The 22,173-nt window shown below is 31.8% G+C and overlaps 1 protein-coding gene across 2 annotated transcripts in view; it reads right to left on the bottom strand.

The window, feature by feature from the left end:
- Positions 1–1,376: 1,376 nt before the first annotated feature.
- The window catches only part of LOC127728045 (uncharacterized protein C1orf112-like), a 97,662-nt gene continuing 76,865 nt past the window's right edge, over positions 1,377–22,173 (bottom strand). The window contains exons 18-24 of one of the 2 annotated variants that reach the window (XM_052235217.1): positions 20,615–20,756; positions 18,919–19,101; positions 18,198–18,419; positions 17,422–17,535; positions 10,295–10,486; positions 3,625–3,729; positions 1,377–1,635 (exon numbers count right to left, since the gene is read on the bottom strand). In XM_052235217.1, coding sequence (XP_052091177.1) covers positions 1,450–1,635; positions 3,625–3,729; positions 10,295–10,486; positions 17,422–17,535; positions 18,198–18,419; positions 18,919–19,101; positions 20,615–20,756 — 1,144 coding nt within the window. In that variant the 3' untranslated portion in view covers positions 1,377–1,449. The remainder of the gene's footprint in view (positions 1,636–3,624; positions 3,730–10,294; positions 10,487–17,421; positions 17,536–18,197; positions 18,420–18,918; positions 19,102–20,614; positions 20,757–22,173) is intronic. The other variant, XM_052235218.1, reaches the window with a different exon arrangement.

Genomic DNA, 22,173 nt, shown 5'->3' with positions numbered 1-22,173 from the left:
TCAGACATGTGGCTAGACTCAATGTGTGTCAGAAAAAGGGGATTACTAGCTTCAAGGTAAAAATCGAAAAAATTCAATGTCCATACCATCTCTGTTATCCTACTAGTAATAGAATAAATCAAATGTTGACTGTCTTAGTCCAAACACGCCTGCGTAGTACAGGCATTGTCAAATGAAATATTTGAAATTATTTTCAATCATTGGTAAACTTCTGATCTTATTCAGCAAAGTTCATCTATCCATCTCATATAAATCTTAAACAAAAAGAGACAAAGCTTGACAGATGTCATCTCAGAAGAGCTGTTATTAGTTCGGCTCCTTGCCTGATCAATTATATATCGTTTACCTATCAAACCCAGTATTTAGGCAACTTTGCCAGACTTTCATTCTCCTTACCTGATCAATTATATATGGTTTACCTAACCCAGTATTTAGGCAACTTTGCCTGACTTTCATGCTCCTTACCTGATCAATTATATATGGTTTACCTATCTAACCCAGTATTTAGGCAACTTTGCCTGACTTTCATGCTCCTTACCTGATCAATTATATATGGTTTACCTATCTAATCCAGTATTTAGGCAACTTTGCCTGACTTTCATGCTCCTTACCTGATCAATTATATATGGTTTACCTATCTAACCCAGTATTTAGGCAACTTTGCCTTACTTTCATGCTCCTTACCTGATCAATTATATATGGTTTACCTATCTAACCAAGTATTAACTTTGCCTGACTTTCATAGGTTTGATACCTTATGTTAGGCCCATTTGCTTTTCTTCCTACTTTCAAACTGTTTGGATAATGTGTAACACCCATTGATTTAGATTGACCCAATAAAATGTTGAAATCACATAAATAGATCAAGACAAATCAAGGTAACAAACAAAAACTGAGGGAATAACATGACCTCCAAAAGGTGTGTCGACAAAATTACATCAAGTTTTTACTTGCAATGATTAACACAGCATGAACTGCTTTCCTTTCAGGAACACCGAGTCATTTTTGATAGGGTTTATGTTGCGAAATCTTTAGTTTTCTGTGAAGGGTTTTTTGGACTGATGTCTTTTCGTCCTATATTCTTTTTTGGCCATGGTGTAGTGTGTTTTTATTGGACTAATGATTTTTGATTGCTCCCTCAGTATGTTTTTCCTCATTTTAATGACTGGTATTTGTTATCTCCCTTTTTCTTTGGTAGTTATTTGTTTGTAGTGGATATTATTTATAAATGGTTTATAATAGTGACACTAGAAACGGGTTCACAAAATAAAATGGGTCAACTCAATAAAACACTACTCTTTGATGAGTTTTTTTAAAAGTGTGTTTTTGGTAGCAATGGCAACCAACAGTCATATTAGAAACAAACAACATCACAACATATTTCTATAAACATTTTCATTAAAAAATTTGGAACACATAATGCAGTTTGTCAATATAAATTATATTTTTTTATCCTTTTTCATCAAGAAAAGAAGAAATCAAATTCCTAGCTTCTTTAAGTCTCAAAATTAGCTGATTTGGTATAGCATCTTTGTTCTCCTGTAATCCTTGACTGCAGCTGAGAAGCAGGTCTATCAATTGCTGCTGATTCTCAAATTTTCTACAATCTTCAGTTCTGGGACGTTTACTTAATGGCTGTGAAGGGAAAAAAAAATCATACTTAAATACATGTACATCATTACATATATTTGGATTTGTGCAATTTTAACATGGAAATGATGGAGAAATTTGAACTTGGGTCAAAAACATATTTATCTAAACTAGGTAACCTAGGAAGGTAGGGGGGAGGATTTTGAAAATAAACATCCTGGCCTGGTAAGAGCATAAGATTAATATTCTGTAACACAAAATGAAGGAAATAATTGTGTACAACAGTGAAAATTAATTCTCGAGGTGCAAAAAATAAGCATGTGTTGCAACAGATGAAAATAAATGGTCAATCCACAAAAAATCCTCCTACATCTACTTTTTTCAATCAAAAAAGGACAATAACACTTGAATAGTAAAAATAAATCTTAAATTTTTGGACAGTGTAAATATTGTATATTCCTCCTGCAATTAACCATATTTCAAATAATGAATAGGGCCTCAGATAATCAAATGGCAAATTTTGTATACTAGATACACATTTTGTACATAGATTTTAAGCTTAAAAGTAAAAATAATATTTCTTCAATATCTAGAATATATGTGTACTTGATACACACAAGTAGAAAACCTTGACAAGCCTTAAGTGTTTCACATCACTAACAGTGCAGCTGTCATATATTTTTAACATTTAATTAAAAGTGCTTTTATGAGACAGATAAAATCTGTAAAACATCAATATTTATATATTTTGAATTTTGCCTTATGCAATGCATGTATAAATACTAAACTACCGTAAGTCCTCTATGCAGGATTTTTTTACATTTATTATGAATCCATTACATATAATCAACAAAAAATATTTCATTTAGTGAAAACTTTGACTGCTAATTAACTTTCATGTTTTATTGCCGACGTTTACTGAATGTGATCTTTATAAACAATCAAAATAGAATCATGGAATGCGAAAAAAATAAGTGGAGATGATAGACATGCACTAGAGCAATGTTTAATTTGTTTTAGTATACTCCATGCATTTCTATTTGTTAATTAAACTTTGTCATAACACTTTTGAAATGATTTGTGTATTTTTCTTACTTCTACATTTGTTTACCGTTTCTTTCATGACGGTTTTTCCCTGGCACTTGTGCTGAAGTGCTAACCAAAGGTCACTGCATAAGGAAAAGCTATCAGGGAATGAGAGTACAGGAAGAACAATAATTCAATAGCAGTACATTTCTGAAGATTTTGTTGAATAAAGGATTTTCTTTTAAAAGAAAGTCCATGACATGTACACATGTTTTATAGTAAATCTATGCTATTCAAGTATATAAAACATGTTCAACTTTTTTCAAAATTTGAAGTATCATATGACTTTTTATATAAACCAAGGCCTTATCTAAAAAGATAGTTACAAGATGTCCTAAACAAAGATGTTAATGTTAGTAAAGCATCATTTTGGGCAAGGCCTTGGCTCATATTCAAATTTGCAAAAATCTTGTGTATAAAATTGCTATTTCAATCAAATATGATGATTTTAAATTGTTTATGTCACAGTGACATCAAAACTTAAATTCCTATTCTTAAAGTGTCCAGATTATATTGTAACATTCATTTATCTGTTAAAACTAACAATTTTTAACAGATTGAAGAATTTGGGTGTTTTTTTCTATTTCAGTGGCTAATAATGACTCTTTTCATACCTCTTCCATTGATTTATACTGAGGATATATATGATGATATGAATGTTATACACATCTCCACCTTACAGAATTAAAAAACTTGTCTAAAAATGAAGTGTTGTACTGGTTCAATGCTGTCAGAATTCGTGGTTTCAGAATCTAATGTAATATTTTCAAAAGAGACCACCAAAGCCTTGTCATTGGTTAAAAAGCGACTTAAACAATGGAAATTCTACCAGTAACGTGATGGTATTTTCATTCTGGGGTACTAACAAGTTAATTACCAATAGTCCTCAAGATTCTGAAACAGCGAATTGTACTTTATTTTTTAAAATGTCACAATTGACTTCTATACCTCTTGTCTGCCATCATTCCTCTCAACACTGTCATCTTCTTCATCTGTACTGTTTAGCAAAGTTATTAAATAATCTTTTCTATTCACAGATGATGGAAATGGAGTCTTCAAATAAAAGTTCAAGCATTCAATTTAAGTGCTAACAGAATATCATGTATTTTGCAACAGTGCTATTTGTGCAGTCAAAATGCATTGACGTACAAATGATGGCTTTACACATTCACTGACAGTTCATGATATTGGTAGTCTGCTTCTAAGATTTTGATCTTAGATGTGTTGAAATAATGCAGGTTCATAAAATTTTACATTGCACACTTCAAATTTGAAATTGATGATTTCTAACCAAAGTATTTCATTTGGAACAGTTTTATGGTTGCACTATAAAGAAAAAAAAATTCATTGTTTCAAATAATACATTTGATTTGTTCTTGGCTCAAAACAGGATAGAAATGATCAACATAATTAACAGCCTCAAAGTCTACCTGTTTCTAAGCCTTGTACAAATAAATTTGATGTTTTGAGACAATGTATATTTTAAGTCCATGGTTTGGTACGGGAAATCCCAATAAACAGCTGCGACATGAGCGCATGATACGCCCGTCGTCTTGTGTGTGAATTTTTATGCAATAAGCATAAATAGTTTCTGACATACGGCGTGACATGCGAAAACCCCCTTTTTTTTTACAAAAAACTCAATATCTCTAAAATAAAATTTTGAATCAAAACCAAAAAGTATACAGATCTTTAGATTAATATAACTAAGAAGTGTGTAAAATTTTAAGCAATAATCATAAATTGTTTTTGAGATACGGTGCGACATGTGAAAACCCCCCCTTTAAAAAAAAAAAAAATCAATATCTCAAAAATAAAATTTTGAATCAAAACAAAAAGTATACAGATCTTTAGATTAATATAACTAAGAAGTGTGTAAAATTTTAAGCAATAATCATAAATCTTTTAGAGATACGGCGCGACATGTGAAAAACCCCTCCCCCTTTTTTTACAAAATACTCAATAACTCAAAAATAAAATTTTGAATCATCACCAAAAAGTATACAGATCTTAAGGTTAATATAACTAAGAAGTGTGTAAAGTTTTAAGCAATAATCATAAACTGTTTTTGAGATACGGCGCGACATGTGAAAAACCCCTCCCCCTTTTTTAACAAAATACTCAATATCTCTAAAATAAAATTTTGAATCATCACCAAAAAGTATACAGATCTTAAGATTAATATAACTAAGAAGTGTGTAAAGTTTTAAGCAATAATCATAAATTGTTTTTGAGATACGGCGCGACATGTGAAAAAAAAACACACACCTGTTTTAGTTACTAAGTCCCGTAACTCAAAAAGTTTTAATCTTATTTTCACCAAAAAATATACAGATCGTTTGACCATCATAAGAAACAACTATGTTAAGTTTCATGAAATTTGGATAAGTCATTCTCAAGTTACGGTGCGACATGTTTACGCCGGACAGACAGACAGACGGACAGACAGATGGACAGACAGACAGACAGACAGACGCCGGACATTTGTATAACATAATACGTCCCGTCAAAAATTTGACGGGCGTATAAAAATCAAACAAATAAATAAAGAGTGAAACTGTGAGTTATTGCCCACTTATGATACCCCCTCTTTAAGTATCGAAACACAAGAAGTTGAAAAGGAATGGATGTGAAAACACAGCACAGGGTAAAGCATGTTCACATATATGTTAACAAAATTCAGAAAGCTCATGTTCCCTAGCAAAATATGACAGAATTATTTTTACATAGCCATCATATGTTAGAATATATAAGTATTTAGTCAACAGGAAGTTTATAAGAGACTAATCTGGAAATGCATCACATGCCTAAGCATGTTCACATGAAGCCTGATTACAAATTTCTGGAAGCTCTAGTCCCAGAGAAAATGTGATGGAAATTTCATTGGACTAACAAACATATATATATATATTTTATAGCCGACCATACGGTATGGGTTTTCTCATTGTTGACGGCTGCACGGTTACCTATAATAGCTTACATCCACTTCATTTGAACATTGGTGGATAGTTGTCTCATTGGCAATCATACCACATCTCCTTATTTTTATATATGGACAGACAAGATTAAAATAGTATCTTTCCGAGCAGGGATAAAATTTAAATAGCATGTGTAAAGTGATCTTCATAGCATATCAAATAAAATACTCCGCTGGGCGCAGCTTGATACGACCGCAGAGGTCGAACCCTGAACAGTTGGGGCAAGTATGGATACAACATTCAAGCTTGATACAGCTCTGAATTTGGATTGTGATTAAATATTTGACACAGCATAGGTTTCTGACACAGAATGAATGTGGTCTAAGAACTTAATTTTTTTTAATTTACCTATTATGGTCCAATATCCAAAATCTAAATACATGGTTAGATTCAGCATATCAAAGAATCCAAAGAATTCAATTTTTGATGAAATCAAACAAAGTAGTATTTTGGACCCTTTTGACCTCAATGTGGACCAATTTGATAACGGGGCCCAAAAATCAAAATACATGGTTAGATTCAGCATATCAAAGAACCCCATATATTCAATTTTTGTTGAAATCAAACATAGTTTAATTTTGGACCCCAATTTGGACCAACTTGAAAACTGGGCCCAAAATCAAAAATCTAAATACATGTTTAGATTCAGCATATCAAAGAACCCCATATATTCAATTTTTGTTAAAATCAAACTAAGTTTAATTTTGGATCCTTTGGACCTTAATGTAGACCAATTTGAAAACTGGACCCAAAATTAAAAATCTAAATACACGGTTAGATTTGGCATATCAAAGAACCCCAATAATTCAATTTTTGATGAAATCAAACAAAGTTTAATTTTGGACCCTTTTGACCTCAATATGAACCAATTTGATTAATTTAGCCGGGCCCACAAATAAAAAATCTAAATACATGGTTAGATTCAGCATATCAAAGAACCCCATATATTCAATTTTTGTTGAAATCAAACAAAGTTTAATTTTGGACCCCAATTTGGACCAACTTGAAAACTGGGCCCGAAATCTAAAATCTAAATACATGTTTAGATTCAGCATATCAAAGAACCCCATATATTCAATTTTTGTTAAAATCAAACTAAGTTTAATTTTGGACCCTTTGGACCTTAATGTAGACCAATTTAAAAACTGGACCCAAAATTAAAAATCTAAATACACAGTCTGATTTGGCATAACAAATAAATAAATGTGGTCAAAGATTTTACAAATCTAATGCGCCATACTGTGCAATTAAAGATTACTTCTTGAAATTTTTCAATATTTGAAGAATAATTCTTTTTAATTTCTGAAATCTGAAATGAGAAAAATGACCCCCAACAATTTCTTTCCCCCCCCCCCCCCCCCCCCCCCTTTTTCCCCAAAAAAATTCTTTCCCTCAAGATATGGTCATAATCTCAATTCAAATTTCCAATGAATTTGCAACCATAATTACCCATTTAAATTTACCATAGTGCTAACTTAATCTATTTTATAATAGAATTTAAAATATGGTGTCAAATCTTTAATATGGATTTTTTTGTAAAAAAAAAAAGATGCAACATTTGCAGATATTTTTACTGGTCTTCCTTTATAAATATGCATTTCTTTAAACATAATTTAAAAGCAGTGTAAGGGAAGTAATCAAAACGCTGTATGTGGATTACCTCCCTTACACTGTTTTAAATTGTCTTAATTGTTCATTAACCATTACTTTATACATAATTTAAAAGCAGTGTAAGGGAGGTAATTCAAATGATGTATTTGATTTATCTCCCTTACACTGCTTTAAATAATGTTTTGTACTAAATTATTTGTCCATATAAAAATGCTTGTTATTTGCCCCTTTTTTGGCCCCTAATTCCTAAAATTTTGAGGCAATTACCCCCAAAATCAATCCCAGCATTCCCTTTGTGATATGGAACCTTGTGGTACAATGTCAGAGAGATCCATACACTAACACACAAGTAATTTCTGGAAGTTACAAAAATGCTTATTTTTGGCCCCTTTTTGGCCCCTTATTCCTTAACTGTTGGTACCATAACCCCCAAAATCAATCCCAACCTTCCTTTTGTGGTATTGAACCTTATGGTAAAATTTCATAGAGATCCATTCACTTAAACTAAAGTTAGAGTGCGAAAACCAATGTGTCTTCGGACGACGACGACAACGCCAACGTCAACGTCATACCAATATACGATCGCAAAATGTTTTTGCGGTCGTATAAAAAGTATGACACATACATCGACAAACGTGATCACTATGTGTTGCCCAAGCTGGACAGTGTCAGACTACAAAATAACATATTAATTTGTACTGTGGTCTTTCAGGGGTCTACAAGTATGTGAGGTTCAAGGATTTCATCTCATGGATGAAGGCAATCTAGCAGCTATCACGATAAAAAAGATGCAACGAAAACACTATTTCTTAGATACTGTGGATTCATTTATTTTGTGGATAATAATTTTTGTAGATTGATGAGAACTTGTATTTTTGTGGATATTTGATTTTGTGGTTTTGCCTACATACACACCTATAGTAAATTTGTACCTTGTTGGAACATTCATGGTTTATCTTTACCCTTGAAATCCACAAAAATAAATATCCCACAAAAAATAATGAATTCATAGCTATATATAGTATATGAATATGTCCTGTATAATTATGTGAGATTTTTTTCTCATGTATATCCTACCCATACCCTTTATTTGTAAATTTTAAACAAAGTTTGTATCTGATGCAGTGTTTTGATATTCTCCCTGTTTTTAAACATAAATAAAGTGTTTGTTCATGTGAGAATTTCTCATGGTAATAATAAAACCAAACTTCCCTTTCAGCTGCAAGGTTTCAAATTTTTCCCTGCAGTGAGGCTGTGTCTGAATTCAATTATTGAATATATTTCTAATCTGCAATAGACTGCATCAGCATGTTAATAGTGTATTTTACTGGAAAACTAATAACAGCATATGTATAAATAAATACAAATTATTTCTATGTAGCTTATTGATTAATCTCACTGACTTTTCAGAAGCATATGCAGCCATTATCATTAAAATATACAAAAAAATATAGTTGTGGCCAAGCTAGCAGAAGTATCGATCTTAATGTAGGGATTACCAGTATCAATTAACACACAACTGTCCATATGAAGGACAGCAAAAAAGTACAGTTCCTTTGATGTATGGTACATCATCTTTTTTTTTCAAAAACTATATTCAATGTATTTCCGAGGTTAGCAATTGGTTTTTTAACTACTCTAACAAATGAAATCCATTTATACAAAATAAACAATGTAAGCCCATGTACATAAAGTATTTGGTACTCAGATACTGGCCCCAAGTATTATCACAAAAAAAAACAAAAACAAATACAATTTTTTTTTAAATGTACACAGTTCAAATTGGTTAAAGGGGGATAACTTTTGAACTACATGTATTTAAGGCAATAAAAAATTTAAAAAATGGCATGTTTGATATTGGTTAGATAACTCTTACCGAGTTAGGAATTTTCTTGACTTGTATAATGCCGAACCAGTCATTTAAAGATAATCTGGTTTGCAGCAGTCAAAATATAAACAAAACTAATTTTTGTGTCAGTGTGACCATAAGTGACCTGTGAAAAGGAGTTTTCTAAAGCAGTTACAATGGCCTGAATGAATATAGATATACCCAAGGATAAAATCCTTTGAAGAAAGAAAGATATGTTGCTTGTGATTCATCCAACTTTTTACACATTACTTTTATAGAAACTAATCTAAGGGATGTCGATTAATTTACACAAGGTGTTGATTCACACTTTTAAATCAATTTTTGAAGATAGTTCAAAATGGAATATTTGATAAAATCTACAGCTTGAGACAGCTGTCAAATTACAATTAAGCCTGAAAAAGAAAGCTAGACCTTATATCCTTCTGCTTTGTACACAAATAATAGACAAAAATTTCTAGATAATTGAGAGAGAAATGGAAAGTAATTGAATAATGCTGTTACTAACATTTCAGAAATTTTATCACTACATAAAACATGTCACTGTAAAGTGTGGATCCATCTTTTGTCAGCTGTGGAATTTTTATGGAATACTGTTTGTCGGTGACATCTTTTTCAAGGCCTTCCAATTATATAATATTTTATACAGAAATATATATACATTTAAAAAAAGACTGGCAGACGTCAACATAATTATGAATACAGAAACTTATTACCCTTCCTCATCAAGTTTTTAGGGGTCAAGTGTCAAAAAACAGAATACTTACTGTGACCTGACTGTAAGTTTTGCTTACAAACTGCTGTAGAAAACCAGTCAAGCCGTGAAAGTGCAAGATGATAAAATAAAGCATAAACATTTTCATAATATCAATGAAATGCAATTAAAGTATAATAGGATTGTAAGTATGCTTTATTTTATCACCTTGCACTTTGGTTTTCTACAGCAGTTTGTTAAAATTTCTGACCAGTTGGAACAGTTTGGTTTGATAAAACAAACAAAAAATTGCAATTTGGACAAAATTTTGAATAAACTGCAGTAGGTGGAGATCAACACTAACAGTCAAGTCACAGTAACATGGCCCAAAGTTCAAATCATTCCATTGAGTTAAATTCTCATGAAGTAAAATTACAGGTATTACTTCAATACAATAGCTATGCCTACCTTATTTAGGAATGCTACAACACTGTCCTGAATATTTGTATCATTCTGTATGCACTGAGGAACTATAGACTCATGAACTGTGACCTCAGCAAACTTGGTAAATGTTTCTAATGCTTTGTGTTTTATAATACTAGTTGTATCTGATAATAAACTGTTGAAAATCTCTGGGATTTTGTTTAATATTTGACTCTGCTGAAAAACAAGATAAACCATAAATAGTCAAATGATGGGAATTGACACATTTGCTAGACAATAAATGCAAGACTAGCCCAGAAATATTTTGTTTTTAGCTTTATATTAGTGTTGTCAAAATTTAACCTGTGGATATCAAATACCAAAATCATTATTCGGTTAATCAGACCTTTTTCAATTTTAATAGTTTTGGTATAAATGTATATTGAAATCATAATTAAGGAATAGTAATCTTTTAACATGCTCGGTTGTACTTAATGAGATCAATTATCCTGTACATATGTGACTTAATTAACAATGAATACATTCCAGTTTTACCTTAATCAATTAGATGACACATTAGGCTATCAGCTTGGGACAAAATGTTAGATAAACTAGGTGAGATTAAACAGCTGTAAGCTGATCAAATTTAAGATTTAGTTGTACTTTTCATTCTAACTTAAGGCTTGATAATATTTCAAAAGGAATGCTGATTCAATAAAGTGCTGCGCCATGAGCGCATGATACACCTGTTGCTTTTTTTTATTAAAGAATAAAATTCCATAACTCCTCAATGTCATATCAGAAATTTATAAAAGACTAAAGGGAGGTTATTTTAATAGATATAAACCAGTCACCAAAGTTTCAAGAAAACTGCTCAAAGCACTTTTGAGTTATTATCCGAAAACTGGAAAATCCCCCTTTTTTAATGAATAAAACCCCATAATTTGGAAATGTAAAATCTAAAATTTTTAAAAATCGAAAGGGAGCTCAAATCAATAGATATAAACAATTCATTAAAGTTTAATGCAAATTGGTTAAAGTGTTTTTGAGTTATTGTACGACATGTTGATGACGGACGGACAACAGTATACCATAATGTGTCCCGTGAACGGGCTTATAAAAATTGGGAAATGCAAATTTAGTGAATACTGGTCTTTCCAGTATCATGCAGACAAGTACTATACAGTATGTTTTAGGAAAACATGTGACCATTAACTTCAATACATTATATTATATAACCAGGTGTGGGATAAACTTTAATACATCATAAAATATAACCATACACCATGATATGGTACTGAAGACATTTCTTTAATTGGTTGATTGATTGATTGCTGTTTGTGTTAAGTTACATGGAAAATATTTCATGCATGTTCAGGATGAGAACACATTAACAATTAATTCAATAGGCATGTCCTGTAATACTGGACGACCGGCATGGAGAGTTAGACATTGAAATGCTACTGAGAAATGAGGGTGTTTTTGATAGGGATAGAAGTTAAGCCATGCAACAGACCTCATACAGACCACTCAAAGAGTTGCTGCAAGGATTTTAGCGTGCATAGAGTGTAACACTTTCACTATAGGAGGCATCTGAATTGTCCCCATTCTGACTAGATGTGGCTGCAAATGCATACATCCCACACAGCAAAAGGACACCCACTTTGGCTGAGGGTTTTACTGCAGGTTGTAAGAAGACCAATAGTGATCATATTTCTTTACCTTTAGGGTACATTTTCTTTTAACATGAACTTTCATACTGTTGAAAGATTATCCAGGTAACCGGTTAGGTAAAACTGCTCAATTTGACAATAATATACAACAAAATGCTTCCATTTCAGTGTTTCTTTTACCAATTTAATTTGCTAGCTGGAGTATATGGGCATAGATTTTTTATGATATCCTCTGAGTTTAATTGATTTGCAATTCACTTTCTTCAAATATATATTTGTTATGAGACTGAGAAGCATAAAAAAAATGTAAGCTTGAAAAGAACAGAAAAATCTTTATCTGATACATTTTACACAAATTCATTTTATGAACTACTGAACTCTACTTAAGTTAGAGGATATGGGTATATGATTAATTAGTTAGACAATTTGGATGATTCCCATAATTCAAGATAGCACAATTTCAACTAGGGAAGGTACAAAAGAAGAAGACAGGCCACATAACAATCTCTGTAGTATACAAATACTGTGGATTCATTATTATTCATGGGATACCAATTTTCATGGATACAGGTGAACCACGAATTTAAATGTTCAACGAATTATTTTCTATAGGCTTGTATGCAGACTTTGCAAAACCATGTAATCAAATATCCATGAAAGTGTGTTTTTCTGAATCCAAGAAAATTGGTATCAAAAAAAATAAAATGCTCCGCAAGGTGCAGCTTGATACGACTGCAGAGGTCAAACCCTAAACAGTGGGGCAAGTATGTACCAGGGCTTACAAAAAATATTTGAGCCAGCCGGACATTTTTTGTCTTATCCCGATTTTAATCCCTTAAGACTTAGTAACAAAAGTCAATCATGGTATTCAGTTGAGCATTATATAAACAATGATTGACATAAATACTATACTAAACTTGACCTTTTATATAAATTCAATATTCTGAGGTAAACTGTTAAATTGACAGTGCATCATTTGAAGTGTGCAACATCAGCGTACTAATATCTTCCTTAGACTCTTTATTTGTGCAAAATTATGCTGTCAAAACTTTAATTTCATTTTAAAAAGAGTACTTTTTCCTAATACCAGATGTTGACTTTACAATGGTAAAACATGGACCAGAGACGGATACGTAAAATCTGTGTAGGTTAACAAAGCACGATAGAGTTTAAGCAGCTCTTTCCACATTATTTCTTCAAGAAAATACTCGGAAATGAACGTAAGATAAAGGTATCAATGATTTTTCCCTCAAAACCTTCATTAGGGAGCTACCATTTGATTTTATGGGGGGCTAGGATGAAAAAATTTTGTCCTGCATTTTTTTGTTGTTGTAATCTCTGTCCTGCCATTTTATTTTTCACTTTATTTGGTCCTGTCTTTTTTTTATTGGTTTATCCTGACTTTTTTTTTTGCCAAGTTGCTCATCCTGCCTTTTTTGTTTTACTCACAACTCCTGTCCTGCCTTTTTTTTCAAATTTCATCATAGCTGCCCCTCCCCATTAAAATCAAATGGTAGCTTCAATAGCTACCTTTTTAAAATTTTTCATTAAATCATATTCATATACGTATTTCTGATAATATTAATCTTTTTGACTAAATTAATTAGATGCAAACCACTGAAATTTAAGAAAATCACTTTAAATAGTCTGATCAATGTCCGGTAAAAAAAGGTTAACTGTCGCCTGAACAGGTAAATTTTAGCTGTCAGACAACTAATTAACCTTGATTGTCATTAGAGGGTGTTAAAGTAGGGTTTGTTTTGATAGTACTTATTCATCATGTCTTTTTATGAACAGAAATGTGTTGCTGTTTAAGGCAAAAGGTCAGGTCAAATAGATTGCATAAACTTCAATTTTTTTTCAGAATTATGTTAAAATGGCAAACCCACTTTATATGTCTGATTCAGGCTCGACACAATAAGTCAAAAAATATCATATCAAGTTTCGGACAATACGACCGTTTTGGAAGCCTTGGTATGGACACTAACTATATTCAAGCTTAATACAGCTCTGAATTTGGATTGTGATTAAATATTTAACACAGCATAAGTTTCTGACACAGAATGAAAGTGGTCAAAGGACTGAACAAATTAATTTATACAGAATAACAAACAAACCTACCACCAAGTTCTTCAAAATATTTCCAAAAAAAATTTCCAAAATATCATTCATCATTTATACAATGTCTTTTAATAATCTAAAAATCTCACCATTAATTATTTTTCAAACTATCTATAAATAATGAACAGATAATTTTAAACCATATTCATGCATAATTTCTAAAATTAGAATTTGATGCTATTTCAGTTTTTAACTATGAATCTACTAACAATTTCTATTAATTGTGCAATACAGCTCTGAATTTTGATTGTGATTAAAAATTTGACATAGCATAGGTTTCTGACACAGAATGAAAGTTGTCGAAGAAATTAAAAATTTGAAATTGGACATTTACCTATTATGGTCCAATATCCAAAATCTAAACACATGGTTAGATTCAACATATCATAAAACCCCAAGAATTCAATTTTGGACCCTTTGGACCTAATTGTCGACAAATTTGATAATGGGGCCCAAATCCAAAATTTAAATACATAGTTAGATTCAGCATATCAAAGAACTGCATAAATTAAATTTTTGTTGAAACCAAACAAAGTTTAATTTTGGACCCCGATTTGGACCAACTTGAAAACTAGGTCCAAAATCAAAAATCTAAATACAAGTTAAGATTCAGCATATCAAAAAAAAACCCTTAAATTCAATTTGTGTTAAAATCAAACTAAGTTTAATTTTGGACCCTTTGAACCTTAATGTGGACCAATTTGAAAACTGGGCCGAAAATCAATATACTGTTGACACAGAGATATGTCTCGTCTGTCGGCATAAAATTCAGAGTCACTGGAGCATGACCTAGGGGTAGGGCCTCGAAATAGTCGTCAAACTGATAGTAATGCAACTTCATACAAAATATCATTGATCTATCACAAGTAAATCCTATCAAACTAACTTAAGCACAGAAAACTTAACATTGAAAATTGCTAATTTAATTCAAAGTCACTGGACCATGACCTAGGGGGAGGGCCTCAAATTGTTGTCAAACTGATATGTACAGATAGTAATGCAACTTCATATTAAATATCAATGATCTATCACAAGTATTTCCTATCAAACTAACTTAAGCAGAAAACTTAACATTGAAAATTGCTTATTAGTTCAAAGTCATAGGACCATGACTTAGAGGGCAGGGCCTCGAGATAGTTGTCGTAGTAAATATCAATGATCTATCACAAGTAGTTCCTATCAAACTAACTTAAGCAGAAAACTTGATAATTGTTGATGCTGTTGCTGGAAAAGCAATCCGTATGTCTCGCTTTCCGCGACTTTCATCGCAGGTGACACAAAAATCTAAATTACGCTGTTAGATTCAGCATATCAAAAAATCACTAGAATTCAACTTTTTTTAAATCAAACAAAGTTAAATTTTGGACCCTTTGGACCTCAATGTGGACCAATTTAAAAACTGGGCCAAAAATCCAAAAACTTAATACTTAGAATCAGCATATTAAAGAACCCCCAAGGATTCAAGACTTTGAATTAAACCCCATTGAAATTGGTCAAGAAATATGCAATTTATACTAAGTACTAAAAAAGTATTGTTTTTGGCCCCTTTTTCCTAAATCCAAAATGGTTAGGGCCATAACCCCCAAAATGTATCCAAACCTTCCTTTTATGGTATGGAACCTCAGACCTGCCAACTATCCCGATTTGCCTCAACCCAAATCCCGATATCAGGATCGTAAAACAAGTCAAAATCCTGATTTTCACAAAATCTGCCTGAAAAAATTATTGGTTACCGATTTTGAAGTTTTCAAAAGTTCTGATCAATTTCTATACCTGGCGACATATTCATGACAAGTTTACAACCCCAAGCTAATCAACAGTCACAACAGGTGTCATAATTTGATGTAACAGGTAATCTGCTTATCTGATAGGTCATAACAATCCTAATAATTAATTAATTTGTAAATAGAATCGGTCAGTCGGCATTTCAATTTTAATCAATTTTTCATATGATCACAATTTGCAACTTTTACTGTAGTTTCATGACAAAATCATAATTAATTGAAAGATGAAAACTGTAATGAATTCATTAGAAAACACCCTTTATCTTCAAATCCGTTAAAACTTTTTAAAATCAGACCTGTTGCTGTTCAGTTCTGATTTAAAATCGACCTCATATTGTATTCACTTCTACTGTGTATAAGCCTCTGAGCACAAAGAAAGATAACTCCAATTTTATCCATTTTCTCATTAATACTGATAGACTAACTCAAGATCTGTCTTCATCCTTCTAACTTTAGGACATTTAGGTTTAGGTCTTTGAGTCATGGTGCGAAGATAAGGTCTTTGGAGGGGGGAAATGGAGGGGGAAAAAGGAGGGGGGGGGATCTTCACTTTGAATCTTTTATTTTTTTAGGCCATTTTTCTCTATTCTTAAGTTATTTTGCCAATTAATAAGTACAAGAATGATGCAAATAAAAGAAATCAAGGCTTATTAGCTCATCATCAGTATACCAAAAGAAAAAAGAAGAGATATTAAACTATTTCAAGAGTAAAAAACAGTGCACTGGACAGAATCACCACAAAATTGTAACCCTTAAAAATCTGGACGCGCACAAAATCCCCCATGGGGATTTTCAAAAGTTGGCTGGCCTGGAACCTGATGGTACAATTTCATAGAGATCCATAGACTTATACTCAAGTTATTGTCCGAAAACATGAAAATCCTAGTTTTTTGGTTCCAAATTCCTAAACGGTTTGGGCCATAACCCCCAAAATCAATCCAAACTTTCCTGTTGAATAGATATAAGAAGATGTGGTATGAGTGCCAATGAGACAACTCTCCATCCAAGTCAAAATTTATAAAAGTAAACCATTATAGGTCACAGTACGGTCTTCAACACGGAGCCTATGGAACCATGTGGTACATTTTTTTTAGAGATCCATACAATTAAACGCAACTTATTGTCATGAAACACGAAAAATGCTTGTTTTTGGCCCTTAATTCCTACACGGTTTGGGCCATTACCACCAAAATCAATCCCAACCGTCTGTTTGAGACATGGAACCTTGTGGTACAATTTACATTCTACGACCACAAAAAATATGAGGTCATATAATAAATGAATCCACAGTATGTAGGGTTGCTAATGTAAAGCAAAAAGTGTGACAGGATAAAAATACAATTAAAATAAAACAAAATCCCCCCTCTTCTCCAGCTTTATCAATATTAGAATTCTCAAATGAGATTCTATAGATGAGCAATGTATTCTTTTAAAATGGAGATTTTTGTTAATATTAATTATTTAAATCAATCTTCATTTGACAAACTATCATGATTGTCATTTCATTGTGTCTATATCACATTGTATTCATTATTTTTGTTATTTTTCATCTTAGATATGAAATTTAAGATCCATTACTTGTAAACTTACATACCTCAAATGACGGAGAAAGCTTTACAGAACCTAAATGTTGCAGTAATACAGCTACAGATAGTTTAAAATACTGATCTGGTCTTTGTTTCATCACAGTTGATATCAGTATTAAAATCTGAAGGTATAGATATATAACATTTAAAGTTCGATGGAAACTATCCTAAAGTGAAAAGAATATTTGTAACAAAAATGCTTAATAGTTTAAATATGCAAGATCAGAAGACACATTGCCTTCAAGACTAAGCAAAAATCATCGTAAAGATTACAAGTTCAAATTAACTATACTTTCTATATTGCTGAATACAGTAAAATCAGAAATTATTGCGAGGTTTTTATTCATGCGAAAAATGCGACTGGGTGAACATCTCAATAATAAATACTTGCATTCTGATATCTGGTAGATATATATGTATGCAGCTGTTCCCAAAACCGCAATAATTAATCCCACACAATAATTTCTGAATTTACAGTTCTTTGAATACAATAAGCAATAGTTTATAGGTTAATGAGCTCTTTGAATACAATAAGCAATAGTTTATAGGTTAATGTGTTTTCATTTCTTTTTTTCTATTCTGCAATGCAACTCTGTCTCTTGGGTATTGCCCAGTATCTTGTGAATTTCAAGTGAAATGAAGAATTGTATAAATTTTAGCTGCAATATAGGTGTAGATTACTAAAACTTTAGAAAGTATTGGTAAATATAAATAGTGTTATTCATTTTCAGAGTAATTTACACGAAGGGTCATTTTCCTGGTAATCTGTCTATTCTCTACATACCTGTAACATTTCTTTATTATTCAAGTTAGGCAAGATGAAGGAGTATAAATGTATGACCTTTGCAAGGCATAATCTTGTAATAGGTAATATCAACCAATCAGAAAAGCTGTTACAAATCATTACAGTCTTTTCAACAACGGTGGACTGAGCATTCGGCAGGAGATACTTTTCAACAACATCTGAATCATTAAAAATATTGAGCAGACAATCTATTGATGAAATCTGTAAAGAGACAAATATAAATTTTAATACAAGATACTTTAGGCATATCAATGAAAATATTTTCTGAAATATAAATGAAAATTGGCCTATTTGGTCATTAAGTTGATCTTTTACGCAAATGTCATAAATACATGATTTAATATAAAGCAGAAATCTAGATTTTAGTAAAATAGAATAATACATAGAAGTTGTATCTGTAACATTATAACGGTAACTCTTCTTAATAACAAAAAGCTAATGTGCAAAGGGAATTAACTGTAATAGTTCTAAATATTGACTATCATCTTAGCTTTATAATTCACTCTATGATTTTTTGTCACAGATTAGGTTATATAGAAATCCTCATTTAAGTTTTATAAATAAAAATAAAAAGGTCAAAGCATAATTTAAACTTGTTCAAGAAAATATAAGGTTGCTTTCTTCAATGAATAACAGCATCAAATGTAAGGCACATTATCGAAGAGGTTTTTGCTTCTGACACATAAGTAGATTAACTTACAAGAAAAGCAAAGCTATCAGGCTTCTTTTCTGTTGTATTGATGAAGTTATGAATAGTTTTCACACAATGACCAACAATGTCATCCACTAAACTCCTTGCATTTGTTGATGTGAAACCAGAAATTGACAAAGCTGACCATATTGTCATGTGATTACTAAGTGGGTATAGTTTTATTATATCAACCTGTAAAAGATAAAACTATTATTTACATATTTTAAATTTTAAAGCAAAACTGAAAGAAGTAGGTTCACGAAAAGTTAATATTGGCCTAAAATTCAAGGAAATTTTACTTCAGTAATAAAAATAAACATTTGATGATAAAATACGTAAAATATCTGCCAAATTCAGTTATCGATACTTACCGTCGAACAACCTGTTAAAACTTATATTTTGGCATTGCACAAGGTCTTTCTGATTTTAAAAGTTTGTTCTTATGCTGTGCTGTGAACATGTTTAGAACACCCACATTGTGCATGTGCCTGTAATTCAGTGGTTTTTGTTTGTTGCTGCATATTATATTTATTTTTTGTTTATTGTTTTGTACACAAATCAGGCCATTAGTTTTCTCATTTCAATTGTTAACATTTTGTCATGTCGGGGCCTTTTAGAGCTTACTATTTGATTTGGGTTTTGCTCACTGTTGATTGATTGATTGATTGATTGATTGATTGGTGTTTAACACCACTTTCAGCACTATTGTGCTATTTTGTGGCAGTCAGTTTTTGTTGGTGGAGGAAGCTGGAGGAGTGCCCAGAGAGAACCATGATCTTTAGTAGGAAAACTGACAATCCTTGTCAATTAAGATTGGAATTGTGCGCACCTGCCATGTGCGGGATTCGAACTTACAACCTCAGTGTTGACAGGCTAGTGATACAGTAGTTCAACTAGTTAGACCACTCTGCCACCCAGGCCCCTGCTAATTGTTGACCATACAGAGATCTATAGTTGCTAACATCTTGTGTCTGGTGATTCAATCAAGTAAAGCATGAATTTGATGTAAATTACCAGAAACTTTGAAACAGGACTGATAGGAGTCTATGTTATTGAATAAAAAGACATTTTCCAAAGTCGGGAACCTCCAAAGTGATTGTTTTAAATAATATCTCATTTTTTGTGATTAGGAGAATTTGGTACTGATGGTAGATAACAAATAGTTTCTGTTTATTTCTTTTTTTTTACAATATTTTAAAATATGGGCTGATTTAGAACTTCAAATTTTTACAATACAGACACCTGTCTTCTGATGCAGACTATGTTGACCTCTAGATGTCATTTAAATAATTTGTATTATATGTTGGGTTGCTGTCTCATTGAAATGTCTCATTGACCTTTACCCCAGATACCTTTTATTCATATATAATTTAATTTTGGATGTAACATGTCTTCTGATTGGCTGAAAATTTTTTGTCTATCAGCTCATAGACATAATTTTGTCATGTGACCTTGACGTCATCAACGTTTTTTCATGATTTACTCCTTAAAAACGGAATTTAGAATTAAATTATAAGAAATGACTGTAATATTTTTTCTGTCTATTCGAAATAATCTCAAAAATGTAATGCTCACTTTTAAATAACACGCTACACAGGTTATTCAGTGTGCACCACATTTTTGATGTTATTTCTTCATAGAAATAAAAAATATTACAGTCATTCCTTAAATAATTATCAAGAATGTGTAATTGTCATCTAAATACCTGATGTTCTTTGGCTAGGAATTTAACCATCCTGTTAACTAGTACCGTAACATTTCTGTACTGTATTGTGTAACCCTGTATATTCTTCATTATCTCTAAAAGTAACTTTACATGGCTGTCACATAATTCTGCAGATCCATATCTAAATGATAAATTATTTACCTTATTATGGCAAAAGTATATGACATATTTAATTACGTTTCCTGCCTCCTTACCTACCATAACACATAGAATGAACATTTTTGTTAAGAAACTCCAGACATCTTTGGTTAAGCAGGTACTTAAGGTAACAGTCTACAGGAAGACATGCTATTCAACCTAGATACATAGTTCTGACTATGTAACAACAAACACTAAGGTAGCAGTCTACAGTAAGACATGCTATTCAACCTAGACACATAGTTCTGACTATGTAACAACTAGCCTTTGCTCTTATTCCTGAATGCTGCCTGTTTTAATAGAGGAACTGCAGATGGTACCTATTTTTACAATCTTTGGTTTCAGTTTGTCCATATTGGAACTAACGAGTTTACATTTTTTTCAAGTTTTCAATTTACATATCCAAGTTTGTTTAACTAGTTTACTGATAACTTAGTATTCATTCTCATGAAACTGATCATTCACTGAACTTTGATGGTAAGAAATTTTTTCATGACACTGCAATTACTTAATATTAACAACCTTTCACTTAAATAGTTTGAAGAGAGGAATTCAAACTAAAACTTTTTTTTTTTTTTTTGACAATTGATGTTGTACAATCACTGTAAATCTAAAAAAAATAGAAAACTAGAGGCTCTAAAGAGCCTGTGTCGCTCACCTTGGTCTATGTGCATATTAAACAAAGGACACAGATGGATTCATGACAAAATTGTGTTTTGGTGATGGTGATGTGTTTGTAGATCTTACTTTACTGAACATTCTTGCTCCTTACTATTATCTCTATCTATAATGAACTTGGCCCGGTAGTTACAGTGGAAAATACTTTGTAAAAATTTACAAAAATTTACAAAATTTATGAAAATTGTAAAAAATTGACTATAAAGGGCAATAACTCCTTAAGGGGTCAATTGCCAATTTTGGTCATGTTGCCTTATTTGTAGATCTAACTTTGCTGTACATTATTGCTGTTAACAGTTTATCTCTATCTATAACAATATTCAAGATAATAACCAAAAGCTGCAAAATTTTCTTAAAATTACCAATACAGGGGCAGCAACCCAACAACAGGTTGCCTGATTGGTCTGAAAATTTCAGGGCAGATAGATCTTGACCTAATGAACAATTTTATTCACATCAGATTTGCTCTAAATGCTTTGGATTCAGAGATATGAGCCAAAAACTGCATTTTACCCTATGTACTATTTTTTAGCCATGTCGGCCATCTTGGTTCGCGGGCGAGGTCATCGGACACATTTTTTAAACTAGATACCCTAATGATGATTGTGGACAAGTTTGGTTTAATTTGTCTTAGTAGTTTCAGAGGAGAAGATTTTTGTAAAAAATTACAAAAAATTACGAAAAATGGTTAAAAATTGACTATAAAGGGCAATAACTCCTTA

The sequence above is a fragment of the Mytilus californianus genome, unplaced genomic scaffold (assembly GCF_021869535.1).
Source record: "Mytilus californianus isolate M0D057914Y unplaced genomic scaffold, xbMytCali1.0.p SCAF_2, whole genome shotgun sequence".
In the NCBI taxonomy this organism is placed as follows: Eukaryota; Metazoa; Mollusca; class Bivalvia; order Mytilida; family Mytilidae; genus Mytilus; species Mytilus californianus.
The sequence above is the reverse complement of the archived record's forward strand: the minus strand, read 5'-3'. Positions and strand labels throughout refer to the sequence as shown.